General features: G+C 44.3%; 1 protein-coding gene across 2 annotated transcripts in view; it reads left to right on the top strand.

The window, feature by feature from the left end:
- LOC141106558 (NACHT, LRR and PYD domains-containing protein 12-like) overlaps positions 1-18357 on the top strand; it is a 283337-nt gene that overhangs the window by 201647 nt on the left and 63333 nt on the right. The window contains exons 8-9 of one of the 2 annotated variants that reach the window (XM_073597414.1): positions 1773-1862; positions 11143-11313. In XM_073597414.1, the coding sequence (XP_073453515.1) occupies positions 1773-1862; positions 11143-11313 (261 nt within the window). The remainder of the gene's footprint in view (positions 1-1772; positions 1863-11142; positions 11314-18357) is intronic. The other variant, XM_073597415.1, reaches the window with a different exon arrangement.

Below are 18357 nucleotides of genomic sequence, written 5' to 3'. Positions count from 1 at the left end.
AGTTTGGTGACGAACAATGCCTTTTCCAGCATGATGGAGCATCTTGCCATAAGGCAAAAGTGATAACTACGTGGCTTGAGAACAAAACATCAAAATTTTGGGTCCATGGCCAGGAAACTCTCCAGACCTTAATCCCATTGAGAACTTGTGGTCAATCCTCAAGAGGCGGGTGAACAAAAAAACCCCACAAATTCTGACAAACTCCAAGCATTGATTATGGAAGAATGGGCTGCCATCAGTCAGGATGTGACCCAAAAGTTGATTGACAGCATGTCGGGGCAAATTGCAGAGGTCTTGGGAAAAAAAAGGGTCAACACTACAAATATTGACTCTTTATATAAACCTAATAGAATTGTCAATAAAGCCTTTGGCACTTATGAAATGCTTGTATTTTACTTCAGTATAGCATAGTAACATCTGACAAAAAGATCAAAAAACACTGAAGCAGCAGACTTTTCTCAAAACTTTTGGCCACGGCTGTATATCCCGCTTCAGCCCTGGAAGGTTTAACCCCTTCACGGCCATTTTTTATGATACGGCACTGCGTTACTTTAACTGACAATTGGTCGGTCATGCGATGCTGTACCCAAAAAAAATGATGTCCTTTTTGCCACAAATAGAGCTTTCTTTTGGTGGTATTTGATCAACTCTGCGGTTTTTATTTTTGAGCTATAAACAAAAAAATACTGACAATTTAGCAAAAAACAAAACAAAAAAAACAATGTTTTTTACTTTCTGCTATAAAACACATCAAACAAAAAATGTTTAAAAAATCTAATTTCTTAATTAATTTATGCCAAAATGTATTCTGCTACATATTTTTGGTAAAAAAAAAAAATCCCAATAAGTGTATATTGATTGGTTTGCACAAAAGTTATAGCGTCCAAAAACCATGGGATATATATATCTATATATATATAGATATCTATATATAGATCTATATATAGATATCTATATATATAGATCTATATATAGATATCTATATATATAGATATCTATATATATATATGGAATTTTTTTTTTAATAGTAGTGGTGGCAATCAGTGACTTATAGTGGGACTGCGATATTGCAGCAGACAAATTGGACACTAAATGACACTTTTTTGGGGACCAGTGACACTAATATAGTGATCAGTGCTAAAAATATGCACTGTCACTGTACTAATGACACTGGCTGGGAAGGGGTTAACACCAGGGGCGATCAAAGGGTTAAAAGTGTTCCTATGGAGTGCTTGCTAACTGTGGGGGAGGTGCTTGTACTGTTGGAAGGCAGAGATTTATGTTCCTGCTTAGCAGAAACACAGGATCACTACCTTCTCTACAGACAGAACGGCGATATGCCTTGTTTACATAGGCAGAGCGCTGTTCTGCTTCTCTTGGGAATCATCAGCGGGTCCGCTGGACCTGCTGATTGGCTCCCGCTGTGATCAATCACAATAGGAGTGGGTGGCTGGCAGCAGGCATCTGAGCCCAAGACCCGGAAGTGCAAAATCACATAGCTGTACCTGTATGTGATTTTGCACAGGAGAGCCACCTTGCCACCGTATATGCATTGCATCGAGGCAGAAAATAAAACCAATCACTGATCTGATGAAAAAAGGATGTATTGATTTAATCTATATTCAGGTGATGTGAATATGGCAAGTTTGGGGGGTGGGGTGGGGTCAGGGGCATATTTTGGCAATTCTACCTTGGTATAGGAGAATCTTGCTCTGGCAATGGGTAGTGGACAATCACATGTAATGTCTTTGTAATATCTTTTTTTCTTGTAGTTTTCAGGAAGTGACTTCCCCACCAAAGTATGAAGTACCTCTTGATCTTTCCTGGTTGGCTCACCCACAGAGTAATATCAGGGTATTAAGGTAAGACAATGTCTATTTTTTGCAGAGATATAGAAATGTTAAGCAGTTTATATATTGCTTTTCTCCAGTGCTTCCTTGTATCCTCAGTTATTTTTCATTCCGGTGGATAGAGCTTCTTCTCTCACCTGTCCACTTTGCTCTTGCATTTCCCTTTTTCTTTGCTTCTTAGATTAGAAATGTCTTCTTCATAAATGTGAAGTGGCGGCCCGTCCATTAGGGGCGCATGGGAACAGCCCCCTTATCCATGCATCTGACCCCCTGATCTACATGCAGGACGCTGGACCATGGATTCCAATGGGTGGGAGGGGTTTGAAGCACGTGATTAGAGCCAGAGGCTCTAATAGGCTTTAAAAAGGGTGGGCTCCGGGCGCAGAGCACTGTACCCGAAGCTCACCCAGTTGTGTGACAATAGCGAATGAATATTTGCTATCGCCACACTGATCCTCCTCCCGGCCAATCAGGACTGGCTGAAAGGACAGGCGATCCTATTGGAAGTCACCGTGATGCAGAAGAGGAGGAGAGGACACAGGAGCCCGCAACCTGCCCGCTGCCCGTAGGAGCTCGCAACCCGCCCACAACCTAGATGGGGTATAGGATTGATGGGGAGGTGCCGCCGACCACAAAAAAAAATCCCAGCCGCCACTGTAATGCCCCGTACACACGGTCGGACATTGATCGGACATTCTAACAACAAAATCCATGGATTTTTTCCGACGGATGTTGGCTCAAACTTGTCTTGCATACACACGGTCGCACAAAGTTGTCGGAAAATCTGATCGTACTGAACGCGGTGAAGTAAAACACGTACGTCGGGACTATAAATGGGGCAGTAGCCAATAGCTTTCATCTCTTAATTTATTCTGAGCATGCGTGGCACTTTGTGCGTCGGATTTGTGTACACACGATCGGAATTTCTGACAACAGATTTTGTTGTCGGAAAATTTTATAGCCTGCTCTCAAACTTTGTGTGTCGGAAATTCCTATGGAAAATGTGTGATGGAGCCTCCACACGGTCAGAATTTCCGACAACATGGTCCTATCACACATTTTCCATCGGAAAATCCGACCATGTGTACAGGGCATAAGTGTGACCCATTGCTTACCAGTACATGGGGCTTTGTGATCCTTTAATGCTTTCATTGTTGGTCCTCGCTGCCTATGGAGAATTCCTGATGCAGTTGGGTTTGTCTGATAGGAAGGAGTACTAGACCCCCTCTAATACCCCAACTCCCCAACATTCCCTATTTTGCTTTGTTCTATCCCTCTTTCTTCCACCATTTCTTTTCACATTCCTTTTTTACGTGTTTCTTTCCCTCATTAACCACTTCAGCCCCGGAAGATTTTCCCCCTTAATGACCAGGCCATTTTTTGCGATACGGCACTGCGTTGGTTTAACTGACAATTGCGCAGCCGCGCGTCGTTGTATCCAAACAAAATTGATGTCCTTTTTTTCCCACAAATAGAGCTTTATTTTGGTGGCATTTGATCACCTCTGCGGTTTTTATTTTTTGCGCTATAAACAAAAAAATGAGCGACAATTTTGAAAAAAAAAAAAACAATATTTTTTACTTTTTGCTATAATAAATATCCCCCAAAAAATGTTAAAAAAAATTCTTCCATCAGTTTAGGCCAATAGGTATTCTTCTAGATATTTTTGGTAAAAAAATAAAAATCGCAATAAGCGGATATTGATTGGTTTGCGCAAAAGTTATAGTGTCTACAAAATAGGGGATAGATTTATGGCATTTATGGCATTTTTATAATTTTATTTTTTATTTTTACTAGTACAGGCCGTGATCTGGGATTTTTAGCGGGACACTTTTTTGGGACCATTGACATTTATACAGCGATCAGTGCTATAACAATGGACTGCTTACTGTGTAAATGTCACTGGCAGGGAAGGGGTTAACACTAGGGGGCGATCAAGGGGTTAAATGTGTTCCCTGACTGTGTGTTCTAATTGTGGGGGGGATGGGACTAACTGGAGGAGGAGACATATCACTGTTCGTAATTACTACGAACAACAGATCTGTTTCTCCCCTCCTGTCAGAACGGAGATTTGTGTGTTTAGACACACAAATTCCCATTCTGGCTTTCATGCCCGCGATCACGGTCGCCTGCTATGGCTCTTAAAGTAGCCGACGTACAGGTGCCGCAATTTGCAGGAATGAGCCACTTTGCCAACCTAAATGTATGTGAGCTGGTCGGCAAGTGGTTAAAGAAGTCCAGCCAAAGCTGTTGCCTTGTTCAAGCAATCAAGGATAAAGATGACGACACCTAACAGGTTGTCACATTCATTAAGTCTGTGGTCAATAAAGGATTGTTTCCACTCACCTTGTGAAAAGGGTTACTGAGCAGTCCTCTTCAGACTCTTCTAAAGAGAAGATACGGACGAACATGACTGCAAGAATGGTGCCTTGTTCAATCAACCATGGATAAAGATGACAATGATTAACATCTTGTCACATTCATTAAGTATGTAGTCAATACACTCTAAAGGAGTCGTTTCCACTCACCCTGTGAAGGGACAGGATCCAGGAAGTTGGCATATGTCTCCTACCTAGCTCGTATAAAGTTCAGGCTGTCCATCCTGCTCCGCTGGGATGTGGTCCCTGTGTTTACATCCTAAATGCATCATTTATCAGGGAGCCCCTCTGCTGGTCTGTGGGGTGGCATATGAGGTGTAAATCACTCTCAATGGGGAAACAGTGCAATATCATGGCTGGAGTGGACACTTGCCTTAATATTACAGAGATACTGAGCTTCCTTATGGATGAGGCACTAAACTGCTGCTTAATAGTCATTGAAAAAGCTCAATGTTTTTTTGCCTGTCTTCTGCAGAAAAACAAATGCCAACCCCAAATAAAGACCAGCGCTACCAAAGATGGTAGGGGACAGTGCCCATCTGCTTTCTAGGCAAGCAGCCTAGAAAGTAGATGGACAGACTTTTCCAGACAGAGACACGGATGAACATGACTGGATGAATCCTGCCTTGTTCAAGCAGTCAGTGATGGAGATGATGAGGATCAAAAGGTTGTCACAATTCATTAAGCATGTGGACAAAACACTCTAAATCAGTTGTTTGAACTCCCCTTGTGCAAGAGTCACTTGTTCTGGCAAGGTCCAGTTTTCCTTCCAAAACCAGTAACTGGTCTCAAGAGCTTTCTCAGGCCAACCAACCTTCTTCAGACTCTTCCAAAGAATAAGATGCAAGTGAAGATGACCTTTTATCCAGTTTTTCTGGTGAGATGGCTCAGGATATAAGGAAAGCAGTGGAAGTATTTTTCAAGTGCCTCCGAAGACCGCTTTGCAATTTCCCTATGGTGACTGAATTAAGGCTCATTCTAGAAGAATGGAGCAAAAAAGCATGTTTTCACAGCAGATGTCAAAATTATGCCTTTGTGAAGAGAGAGGTGTTCTGTGATTGTAGACAGTCTGGCTTCCTGCCTCAAGATACAGCAAATAAACTGGGTCATCTGACCCCTAAACAGTCCTTCTGTAATTCGAAGCTCAACTAATCATGGTTCAAAGTATGCCTTTCTTTGCTGCTAGAGAACATTTCCGGGGGTTTTTCTTCAACAGTGGATATACACCAAACTATTTATATCTCACAGACACCTAGTACAAATCTTTTCAGTTGCCAGACAGTGGCACAAGGTCAAGTTCTCCATGCATCTCCAGAGAAGCTCAAGTTAGCGGCTGGGATTTTGAGATGTGAAGGTTCGCGGATTTATGTTGCTCATCGAGAATGGTAGATGCACTCATGAGAGCATGGAAGTGCAGCATGAACAAAGTCTTCAATAAAGTCTGGCAAAATTTCAAGAATATGCTCCATCAGAAGTTTTTTTTTCTCTAGGGAAGCAAGAGTTTTTCAGGTCCTCGGTTTTCTTCAAAGACATCTCGATATGGGCCTGAGTGCAAGCACACTGAAAGGACATATCTCTTCCACGGCGGCCCTTAGCGGGACTCAGTGGACCTCTTCAATTCTTAAGGCCGTAGTAAAACTAAGGCCTCCCAGGGCCTGCATGTTTCTACATGGGACCTCACATTATTACTCAACTACCTGTCTGCTCCAAAATCCATGATGGAGTTGTCGCTTTGAGAATTGTCGTTAAAGACCACTTTCCTGGTAGCCAAAGCCACAGCTAGGAGGGTTTCTGAGTTGGCGGCTCTAGGGTATAAAGAACCCTATACACTAAGTCCTTCCTGGAAGACAGCGTTATTCTGCTCCCGATGCTGGATTCTATTCCAAAAGTGGCCTCAACACTCCATCTAAATCAAGAAATCGTGTGCCTACTTTTCATCCGAAAGATGGACAAAAAGTCATTTGGACATCGGGGGGGAGACACTGAAGATGTATATCCATGCTATCCCCACTTTCAGGGCATCAGATTTCCTGTTTGTGGTTCCCAGAGGTTCACGCAAGGGGGCCAGAATTTCGAGCAGAGTGATTGCTTCTTGGATTTTGAAAGGGATCTCCCTCTCATATAAGGATAGGGGGTTGGCCCTTTCAGAAGAAATAACGGCGTGCTCCACAAGAATATTTTTTATTTTCTGCTATATTACATATCCCCAAATTTTTAAAAAAAAAATCGAATTTCTTCATCAATTTAGGCCAATATGTATTCTACTACATATTTTTGGTAAAAAAATACCAATAAGTGTATATATATTGTTTTTACTGGTAATGGCGGCGATCAGCGATTTTTAGCAGGACTGCGACATTGCGGTGGACAAATCTGACACTAAGTGGCACTTTTTTGGAACCAGTGACAGCAATACAGTGATCAGTGCTAAAAAAAAATGCTCTGAAACTGTATAAATGACACTTGCAGGGAAGGGGTTACCATCAGGGGCGATCAAAGGGTTAACTGTGTTCCCTGCAAGTGTTTTCTAACTGTGTGGTGGATGGACTGACAGGAAGAATACGGAGATCCGTGTTCCTGCTAACAAGGAACACAAGATCTCTATGTACTTCCCTGTCAGAACGGGGATCTGCCTTGTTTACAGATCCCCATTCTGCCTCTGTGAAGCAATAGCGGGGTGGCAGGCGGACATTGGGTCTGCCTGACTCGCTGATTGGCTCTACCGCCATGCAGCAGACAAGTGCCCACAGTATCTAGTGCACGAAATGACAACTAGTTACGTTGTTTGACGCAATAGAGCGGCCCTGCCACAGTATATATGCAGTGGTTAAACGTACATAATTTCCCATATCCCCGTATATTGTTTTTGCTAAGATGCACGTCCAAGAGTCTTTTAAAACTATCCATACTTCCTACCGATTGTGGAATAATCTGGAGGTCTCTGAAATAAACTTTCTGTGTGAGAGACTCTAACATCCAGGCTGTACCCTGTGCAAGGTGAGGTGAGAATTACATGATCAGTGATAGAATTATCTACACAAACCTCCCAACTTTTGAACTTCAGAATGAGGGACACTTGAGGAAGGAAGTAACCTTGCATAGCACGCCATGGCAAATGTGGGCGTGGTCAAACTCATTAAACAACCTTGGGCTTCCTTGTACCTATATAACATGCTTTTATTATTGTTCCACAAGCAAGAGTCTCATGGATACATACAAGCCCCAGGACATTCATTTAAATAAAGGGTGCAGTGTTTTGGAGTGTATTATTACGTACAAAGTGCAGGGTTCTAGGATGAGCTACGTACAGAGTGCAGTGTTCTGGGGTGAGCTGCGTACAAGGTGCGGGGTTCTGCAGTGAGCTGCGTACAGAGTGCAGGGTTCTGGGGTGAGCTGCGTACAGAGTGCGGGGTTCTGGGGTGAGCTGCGAACAGAGTGCAAGGTTCTGGGATGAGCTATGTACAGAGGGCAAGGTTCTGGGATGAGCTATGTACAGAGTGCAGGGTTCTATGATGAGCTACATACAGGGTTCTTGGATGAGCTATGTACAGGGTGCAGGGTTCTGGGATGAGCTACGTACAGGGTGCAGGGTTCTGGGATGAGCTACGTACAGGGTGCAGGGTTCTGGGATTAGCTATGTACAGGGTGCAGGGTTCTGGCATGAGCTACATACAGGGTGCATGGTTCTGGGATGACCTATGTCCATGGTGCAGGGTTCTGGGATGAGCTATGTACATGGTGCAGGGTTATGGGATGAGCTACGTACAGGGTTCTGGGATGAGCTATGTACAGGGTGCAGGGTTCTGGGATGAGCTACGTACAGGGTGCAGGGTTCTGGGATGAGCTATGTATAGGATGCAGGGTTCTGGGATGAGCTACGTACAGGGTGCAGGGTTCTGGGACAGAGATCATATATACACTGTACATACACTGATAGGCCGGAGATCATATATACACTGTACTGACAGGACAGAGATCATATATACACTGTACATACACTGATAGGTTGGAGATCATATATACACTGTACTGACAGGACAGAGATCATATATACACTGTACATACACTGATAGGACGGAGATCATATATACACTGTACATACACTGACAGACCGGAGATCATGTGTACAATGTACATACACAGTGTATGTACAGTGTATACATGATCTCCGGTCTGTCAGTGTATGTACAGTGTATATATGATCTCCGTCCTATCAGTGTATGTACAGTGTATATATGATCTCTGTCCTATCGGTGTATGTACAGTGTATATATGATCTCCAGTCTGTCAGTGTATGATACACTGACAGGCTGGAGATCATATATACACTGTACATACACAGCAATAACCTCAGCACCTACCCCCCTCCCCCCCAACACAACTCCTCTCCTCTGCCCCAATATTTAGCCCCCCACCCTCCCCAAAGCTTCACCATCCTACCCATGGTTACCTTTCTGGCTTATTGTCGGCTCCAGAACTTCCCTGACCAGGTAGGAGAATGGGGATCACACTGCTGCAGCTCACCAAGCACTTCCCTCCCTCCTCCTGCCATTGAACACTCTGCACTCTGCCTGCACTTGTCCCCTGAGCAGAGCAGGCAGGCTGCTGTAGGAGTCGGGAGAGTTTTTACTTTCTAACACAGAAGCCGGTTGTGTATTTTGTCAGAACACCTGGCTTCTGTATTTTAAAGTGAAAGCGCTGGGCTGTGAGCACACAGCTAACCATGGCTGAAAACAATGATGTGGGACATACCTCCTTCACAGCGGGACAAAGGAGCAAATGCGGGAATGTCCTTCCCAATCCGGGACTGTTGGGAGGGATGTCTACAGGATTTTGGAACAAACATTGTTTGTGAGGGCCTCAAACATTCAGACTACACCCTGCCACAGGTGAGGTCAGGATTATAGAATAATGTGTATAATAAACTGCAGGACTCTGAATAAAACTCATTTCTGAAGGCCTCAGATATTGGCTGTACCCAGGCAGTCAGTCATCAAAACTCCTTTTTGACCGCTGTTAGAAATCACGGGCCCCCGTACAGCCTACCTGACGGGGTCCCCCTCGACCCCACCCCTCACCCAGTCCTGCCAGCTACCTTTTCTTGGGACTAAGCTGTTTTTGGCAGCTCAGTCTTTGTGCACAGGGGGCGCTCGCTTACATAAACATGACCTGCCAAGCGAGGCACATGTGTGGCGTGTGAGCATTAAAGCCCAGCTTTTTGCCCCTGCACATATGGGTTACTGGGGTATAAAGGGATTAAAGGACAGTGGTTAGCCCCCCAATGCAAGTTCAAAGTAGTGTCTCCCTATACTTGTCATCAGCATTATGGTAATCACTCAACACAGCAGGTGCTGTATGGCTCTGTCAGTGTCCATGGCTGTTGTGTGCTGACTCTCTTACGGCTAGGGTTGCCACCTTTTCTTCAAGACAAACCCCAACACTTTAGCGGCACACAGCAATTTTTGTTATACATATATTTTGCTAATATATACAATTTCTAATCATATGACGTTAATAACAAGAGTCCCTCTTTACATCAGAGTCCACAGAGTTCACCTTTTACATCTGAACTTACAGAGTTCCCTTTCACTGTAAGGGGGGACTCTGGAGACTCTGATGTAAGGGAGAACTCTGGGGACTCTAACATAAGGGATGCTCTGGGAACCCTGATTTAATGGGGAACACTGAGAACTCTGATGTACAGAGAGGACTGTGATGTAAGGGGGAACTCTGTGGCCTCTGGTGTAAAGGGGAATTCAGAGAACCCTGATTTACCTTAGTGTACTCGCTCAGAGGCAGGAGAGAGAAGGGGGAGACTTCAGTCACAGACAGGGATGGATAGTGAGCTCACTCACCCCTTGGCAGTCAGCACGATGTATCTGAGGCTGCTGGACTTCAGATTTCTGGCCCCCACTTTCCTTTTCTTAGGCACATTCCTGGGGATTGGAGTGTGGGCAGACACAGAGGGGTAGGGGTGGGAGGAAAAGGTGCAGATCGAGCCCTCTCTCCTCTCCAGTCTGTACGTGTTTGGGGGGGATTGTTAGTGCTGGCTTTGGGCAGCATGAAAGAGAGTGTAACAGACACTCTCAGCTTAGACAACTGCAGCCAGCAACCCTGTTGGAAAGCCATAGTCCAGTCTGAATAAGATGTCTGGGTTTCAGGCAGTCTGAAACCCGGACGCATGATTCCAAACCCAAAGGGTGAATCCCGGACAGGTGGCAACCCTAGTTACGGCTGTACTGTTACAGTCTGAAACACACAGTACAGCCATAAGTTATCAAAGCCAGCACCCAACAGTCATGGACACTGTGACAGAGCCATACAGCGCCTGCTGTGCTGTGTGATTACCATAATGCTGATGATCATAAAATAAGCACAGTGAGGCATCTGGGGACTCAGAAGCAGATATTAGTGTAACTCACAGTGCAGCCACAACATCCGCCGCTGACGACATTAGACTTGCTGGTCCCTGCTGTCAGGCACTTCACATCAGGGAGGGAGCAGAGCACTTACATGCAATCACTCCACCAGGGAGGACAGTGGGCAGCTGGTCGGAACTACAACATGCGGCACAGAATTATGTACCTGCACCCCACAATAGAAAAAAAGTCCCTCCTCTGCACTCACCTAACAACCTACTGGGCCCCACTTTTGGCCTGATGGGACCCTTAAAAATGTAATTATACACCCCCCTAAGCAAGTAGGAAGGGAGGGTGGAGTTTAGGAAGCCCTTTTTCTTATTTGGGAGAAATGAACTGCCCGAGCCCCCCTGTGTAGCTAATGGGGCCTGGGCCCAGTATAACAGGACCAGTTGTACTGCCTTATCAGCGGCCCTGTTTGTGAGGGTCTCTGAAATTGACTGTACCCAGATGGAGCTGAGCTGAGATTACACTGTAAATGTTTTTCCTCTACAGATTAGAATTATGTTGGTTGACTCCTTCATGCTGTGATGTCCTCCGCTCTCTTCTAATCACAAACCGATCTCTCATCAGTCTGGATTTATCTGGGAACGAATTGAAGGACTCTGGAATTAAACTTCTGTGTGAGGGACTCAGAGATCCAGGCTGTACCCTACAGAAACTTAGGTAAGAATTACACTATGAACTAAACTTTTTAACAATTTGCAGGACTGTGAGGTAAAATTCCACTGTGAACATTTCAGACAACTGAGTGGTACCATATAGGAATGTTTGTGTGTTTTTATTTTTCTCTGCAGCATCGACTTTTGTAGTTTGACTTCCTTGAGCTGTATTGACCTCCGATCTGCCCTTATTGCCAATTGATCTCTCACCATACTGGATTTATCACTGAATCCTCTAGGGCAGGGGAGTCAAACTCAATTTCATTGCAGACCGGATCAGCATTATCATAGTTGCCCTCAAAGAGCCTGTTGTATCTATAAGACTACATGTCCACAGCACCCCACCCCCCTTACATCAGATATCAAGAGCCCCCCACCACCAGAAGAAAAGGACCAGAGAAGGGTGGGAGTCAGCTGCTGGAGTCTGCTGAATGCTGAGACCTAGGGAAGGCAGAGGTGAGGGGATGCTGCTGCTGCTGCACAGAGAGGCACATGGTCTGGAGGACAAGTTCTGTCCTCCTTTCTGCTGCTGACTGCTGAGATAGGAGATTAGGGAAGAGCCTCTCTGCAGCTGCATGGAGAAGCACAGAATTTGGCAGAGGAATTCTGTCCTCATGTTTGCTGCCGACTACCGAAACAAGGTGGAGGTCGGAGACGAGGGGGGTGCCACAGCTGCAGGAGAGGTGCAAGAGCCACATGAAATGTCCTGGTGGGTGGGATTTGGCCCAAGGGCCTTGTGTTTGACACATGTGGACAGTGGAATAAACCTTCTTTGTGATGGTCTCAGACATCCGGGCTGTGCCCTGCAGTTGCTGAGGGGAGAATTATACTAGAAATGAAATATTGACATGCCGGACTATGGAATAAACTTTTTTAGGATACATCTGGGCTGTACCCTACAATATGATCAATGTGTAGTGGTTACTCCGACGCTATCACTGTGTGTAGACTGGGAGGTCGGGGGTCCAGCTGCTGTGAGGACTCAGTAGCCTATCGGTAGCTATATGAATGAGAAAATTGTATTATGTGAGCATTACTGGGGACTTACAAGGGGGGAGACTCCCACATGTAACCAGTTCTCCCTAAAGACAGCGGTGTGCTTAAGTCTTCATCCCTTCCCTGGGAGATCTTCTGAGAGTCAGCTGGGTGGGCTGGTGAGGGCTAGTCTGGAGGACTGGAGTGGAGGAGTTAGCCTGGAGGGCTAGTGAAAGGGGCAGCTGCAGCCAGGTGGGTTGGCAGTGCCTGAAGAGGTGGTGCTGGGATCAACAGCCACAGGAAGAAGAGTACAAGCTGGTCACTATTTTTTTTGACAGAAATAAAAAAGATGTATCTCTGCACTGTGGTGGGGCGGCAGCTTACACTGATAAGTAATATAACAAACTTTTATAAATAATCTTAAGAAAAAGTGTGTAGCGTCAAAAATAAATGAACAGCGATGAGAAGTGAATACTGTGTTATAAATGGACAGCACAAAGTCCAAAAAAGTGTTAAAGTGAAAAATGCTAAAGTGAAAACAAATAATATTATATTTTTATCAAAGGGGTCCCTCCTCAGGACCCCTTGATAACGTCCTATTGGAGGAAAAGCTTCGGGGAGGAGACACTAGTGCTGACATCAGGCCACTGACCAATACCGGGTCAGCAGTGGCACCCATTGTCATATGTTTTTATGATTTGTTTTATTGTGGCTTTTAACATACAAACCCAATAAATACTACACTATGGAGACTTCATCTGGCTCCCGGTGACCTTTATTTACTACAGCTAAATCTGGATGGTCCGAGTTGCTGAACAGCCTTCCCCATAACAGATGGCGGATCTACACTGAGTGCGTGTTTTGCTGCTGTAATGGCAGCCAGCTTTTCCATGAGTGTCCATTTCACAGGGGTGCGGTGGATGAATCTGGAGCACTGTACTGGATCACCTCTTCACTTTTCAAGTCACCACCAATTATTTGTGCACATCTTTGTACTGAACTATTGTGTTTTCATCAATAAGTTTATATTGCTGATTCTATCATGGGACTGTGCATTTAAACCCATATTTTGCACTTTATTGTTTTTCCAACAGCAAGATTGGCCTTATATATATATTTTTTTCATGTTAACACTTTTTTGGACTTTATTTTAATGTGCTGTCCATTTATAACACAGTATTCACATCTCATCGCTGTTCATTTATTTTTGGCGCTACATACTTTTTCTTAACTGTATTTATTTTGCTACACAACAAGGGGCCTTGGGTTCCTGCTTGTAATGGGACATTGATAAAAATTGGACTGAGAACCTGTCAGATTTACAAACAGTGATTTAGCTTGAGCCAGCAAGCAAGTGTGTGCAGGAGGAGTGTAAAGGATACTGGCTACATGTGGTAGTCTCCCCCCCTTGTAAGTCCCCAGTAGTGCTGACCTACTCATGCTGTTCTCTCTTGCTCCTGTGCCTTCAGGAAGGGCTTCCTCCTCCAGGAAGGGAATAATCCTTCCAGCATCTGAGCCCCGGCACAAAGTCACCCCCCAAAACTAGGGGCACCCCTGAGATCCACTGACAGCCTCTTCAGCACTATATCTCCATCTTCCACCCGACTGCCCATGCTGGCATGACCCATGTTTCTTTATGAGGTAAACTCTGCCCCCTGCCAGCCCACTACTGGGGATTGTCCGGGGCCTCATAAATATTCCAGGCAGCTCCTCCTAACCTCCATCCACCAGCTTTAGAAGATTCTACAACCTTCTAGACCAGGTGGAAGCACCAAAGGAGCTGTCAGGATGAGTCATCCAGCCCTGAGTCACTGAACCCTAACCTATATTCACAGCTCGGGCTTAGCCCTGAGCTAACTAAATTTTGCCTACATTAATAAAACCTATACTACATCTAGCACACACTAGAGGGTGCTACACAGAGAAGAGAGAGAAAAGGTGGAAAACGCAAAAAGGTTCAAATAGACCACAGTCCTGTCCAGACACAGTGAAGATTTTTAATTTAACTTTTCATGCCTTTACTCAAGAAACATCACTCTTGAAAAATAGTCTTAATTTTGCGCCCACCAGTTTACCCAATTCTTTCACACGTCTTAAATTTTCATAAACCACAGTTATTTCATTAAAGAACTTTCAGCCCTCAAAACATAAAACCCCACACCTGTTCCTGAGCTGATGTCAGCCCCCTGAAGCGAGGATGACAATACGGCTTTACATATATTAGGGGAGTTATGGTCTGATACATGCTCAACTGACTTCACCCTCCCTTTTAATCATATGGACATCCCCATAGTACATACTGATCCCCCCATCTACTTTCAATCCAGTTCATGCTAAAGTGTAATTTATTGATACAGTCACTTTTACAGATATTCTTGAATTTTGTTCCACAGCTCATTCTTCTGACCCCAGACCCCTTAACCTCACCATCCCGCAGATAAGATCCTTAAAATCTCTAGCTGAGAATAATGAATTTGTTGTCAGACAGGCTAAGGGAGGTGGCATAGTCCTACAGAACAAATCCGACTACCTCGCTGAAGCGGTTTGGCTACTTTCGGTTGATGCTATCTACCTTAAACTTCCTCAAGATCCTCTATCAGGGTACTAAGCCGAATTAAAATCTATATTAGATTTGCCCTTGGCTGATAAAGTTTTTGATAAAAGGGAATTTCTGTTTATTCTGTTTATCTATAAGGATTTATAGGGCACGCTTACTTTTACCACCTTCCTAAAGCACGTAAGAATCCCCTCAATCCTCCAGGAAGGCCCATTGTGGCCTCCATAGAGTGTTACCAGCAGGCTCTCCCAGTATATTGATTTTTTTTTACAGCACATAGTGCAGTCATATCCTTATTATGTGAAAGGCTGTTTACAATTATGGGATACCCTTAGTAATTACACATGGCAATCCTCCTACTACTTGCTTGACATTTGTAAGACTTAAGCCCAGTATATTATAGACACTCGTTTTACCCTAACAGTTTTTTCCCCCCTCTTCCCTCACATAAACCACTCAATCCGGTTGGAGTAAATGGCCTTTATGGCCTGTTTATTAACAATTTATAAATTACAAAAACATAAATAAATAACCATAAACTCTTTATAAAACTTTTTGAGGTAGTATAAGAAAATCAACATAACACTGATCACTGCGAACAACTTCCTTATAACTTTAAAGGCGTCCAGTCGGAAAGCCCTGACTCGGAGGCAGTACCCCCACCTTCGCAATGACCTATACCTTTTAACCCCTTCCAGGTTACCCCCTCCTGACCTGGAAGTACATAAATCAACCCCCATCCTTCCATGGATGGGTACCAAACAACTCCCATCCCATGGATGGGTACCATCAAACAACCCCCATCTCATGGATGGGTACCACCTTTTCCATACCTGCACCTAATAATTGCTTAATTCCAGCAACCCAACACTGCCACAGCATGAAAGGGGTAACCCCTTACCCTTGAGAGCACCTCCACACCCGAAGCCCTTGTTGTATCCCATCCTGTAGACCCAGGGACCACAAATCCATTCCTACCTCATTAAGATGAACACCATCACTCCGCAAATACCTCCAAGCATCCACTTTGAGCTCCCTGTGGCGAATGGCTAATCCCCCATTTCTTATCATAAACCTGCTAACTTCTTTGTTGACCTTTATTCTAGCCCTATCTACCTTCTTGGCCGACCACGCTCATCGCCGTGACAACCTACCCACCATATCTGACCACACTATTACCATACCAGGATTGGCCGCGCGCAGACGTAAAAAAACGCATTTTACATCCCTGATAAGGTCCCTCATAGATCTCATTCCCATATCATTCCCCCCACATGTAATAGTAGCACATCTGGTGCCCTGTCCAGGCGGGAAAACCTGTACACTTCACCCAACACCCTGTTCCACCACATACCCGGAATCCCAATCCACCTGATTTGAGCCTCCTGTCTGGGAATGTGAAGCTGCCTACCGTTCGGCCGCAAATCAGCTCTCTTAGCCCCCTAAAAAATGTAGGAGTGGCCGAGAATCCATACAAGTCCCCTGTCATAACCTGTGGACAAGAAGACAACACACAAACACATAAATTAAAACATCAGTGCCATCAAACCACACCAACAATATGAAACCTGTTATTAAATCATTTGTGGGTGAACATATAACTTAAATCTGTCTGAATCCCATCGACCAATACGCCTAATTGCCTCCTGACTCAGACCAGCCCTAGCTGCCTCTGTGGCCACCCCTATATGAAAGGAGTGAGAAGAAAAACTACCCGGATCATACCCCCGGTAGACACACATTTTTTAAACACCGCCACAAACTGGAATTTTGATAGGAACGTATCGTCCTGATGAATAAGAAAGGACCCCGCAACTCCTGGTTGCACGTCCAAGAATGCCGCCATGGACTTAACCGGGCAGATACATGACTCCGCTATCCTGTGGAACTCAACTTGCCGGCCCTTACCGGCCTGATCAGTCTTAGATCGTCTGATCCAGAGCCTGATCGAATTCCGTAAATATTCAACATCCCCACGCAAAAACCCCCCTTGTACTTTCTTAGAAGGACTTATCAGCTCCCCTACACGCAAAGCCCCAAAGAAAGCCAGCGCAAATGCAGCCTGAAATAACAAACGTTCATAAAATGATCGGCAGACTCTTTCCAAACTATCATACAAAACATATAGCATCTCAAACGAGACCGGGCGCCAACCATCCCTCTTCTTGTACCCTTTTACCGCCTGCCGCAACCAGAACTCTTTCGTGTGATCCTTTTGCCCTGGCCACTTTAAAAGAAAGACAACAAAATGGTATATCTTGCGCTTACTTCAAATGAGCAGCTAACACAACAAATAGAATATTTGTTAAATAAACACGTGAAAACAAAGTGTAGCGCTAAAAAAGTGAAAAATGATAAAAAATATATACATAGGTGAAATGAACACACTAATTTAACGTGTCTTATAATAACGTGAAAGAGTTCGTCTTTATAGTCCATAAGTATATATGACCATTATGACCATTAACTGTGAGGCCAGTGAAAAACCGTCACCAGAATAGGCGGAAATAGTCTGGGCTATCCAACGCCCAAAGTAACATAAATAGAATGTGATGATGATTATTGATCATTTATCCAAATAAAAGAAGATTCCCAGAAATCCAACAAAACTAAACGAAATCCACCTCAGTGTCTTAAATAGGGATGTGTAAATTTCCCACAACCAGTGAAGTTGGAGGCTTACCGGAGGGTTTGAACCCGAAACAGTATATACTGTAGGGGTCAAACCGGCTTGTATTGCCCACCGGCAATGGGGGGGATCTTGGTAACCAGGAGAAGTAGAGGTCCCGAACGTTTTCACGGAAATATCCTCTCCACACAGTTGATCACAGATCCCAAATTATAGCCCATATAGGATGAAAAAAGGGCCACATAGTGTAATTCCATAAACAAAATAAATTTATTTAAAAAAGAAATACACTTACATTTAAGAAGTTTTAAAAAGCGCTTGTGTGTAAAAGAAGGCGGCAGTGGAGTCCTCCCGAAGCGTTTCGTCTACCAAGACTTCGTCTAGGGGTTTAAAAGAAAGGCTAAACCTGCCAACACACAATTAATGGCAGCTGCCGAGATTCTCCTGTCTATGCCCCGAGTAACAAAATAGAGTACCGCCTGTGCAACTTCCGGACCCCCCGAATGTATACTCAGCTCTCTCAAGCAGTCAAACCAATCCCTCCATACCTTTGAGTAAGCATTCCAAGTAGCCATAAGATATAAAAGAATAAATCCGAGCTTAGGACAGTATAAGAGCTGCTGCCTATCTCTAATTAGTACCCCTAAGAGTCTAATTGCATAGTAGATAAGTAAGATGAGAACAAAAACGGCGCTGCCCTCTATATTATTATTAAGTACCGGGTAATAATGTCACAAAATCCACAATGAATCCAGATGACTCTGATGCATAAAAACTCCACCAATATCAAAACATACTACGGTTTAAACCAAAATGGACCATATATTTGGAGATAACCAAAATTTCAAAGACACCAGTACTTTAAAAACTGCTAAATAAAATGTGTT

This window comes from Aquarana catesbeiana, linkage group LG08 (genome assembly GCF_042186555.1).
Source record: "Aquarana catesbeiana isolate 2022-GZ linkage group LG08, ASM4218655v1, whole genome shotgun sequence".
Classification (NCBI taxonomy): Eukaryota; Metazoa; Chordata; class Amphibia; order Anura; family Ranidae; genus Aquarana; species Aquarana catesbeiana.
The sequence above is the reverse complement of the archived record's forward strand: the minus strand, read 5'-3'. Positions and strand labels throughout refer to the sequence as shown.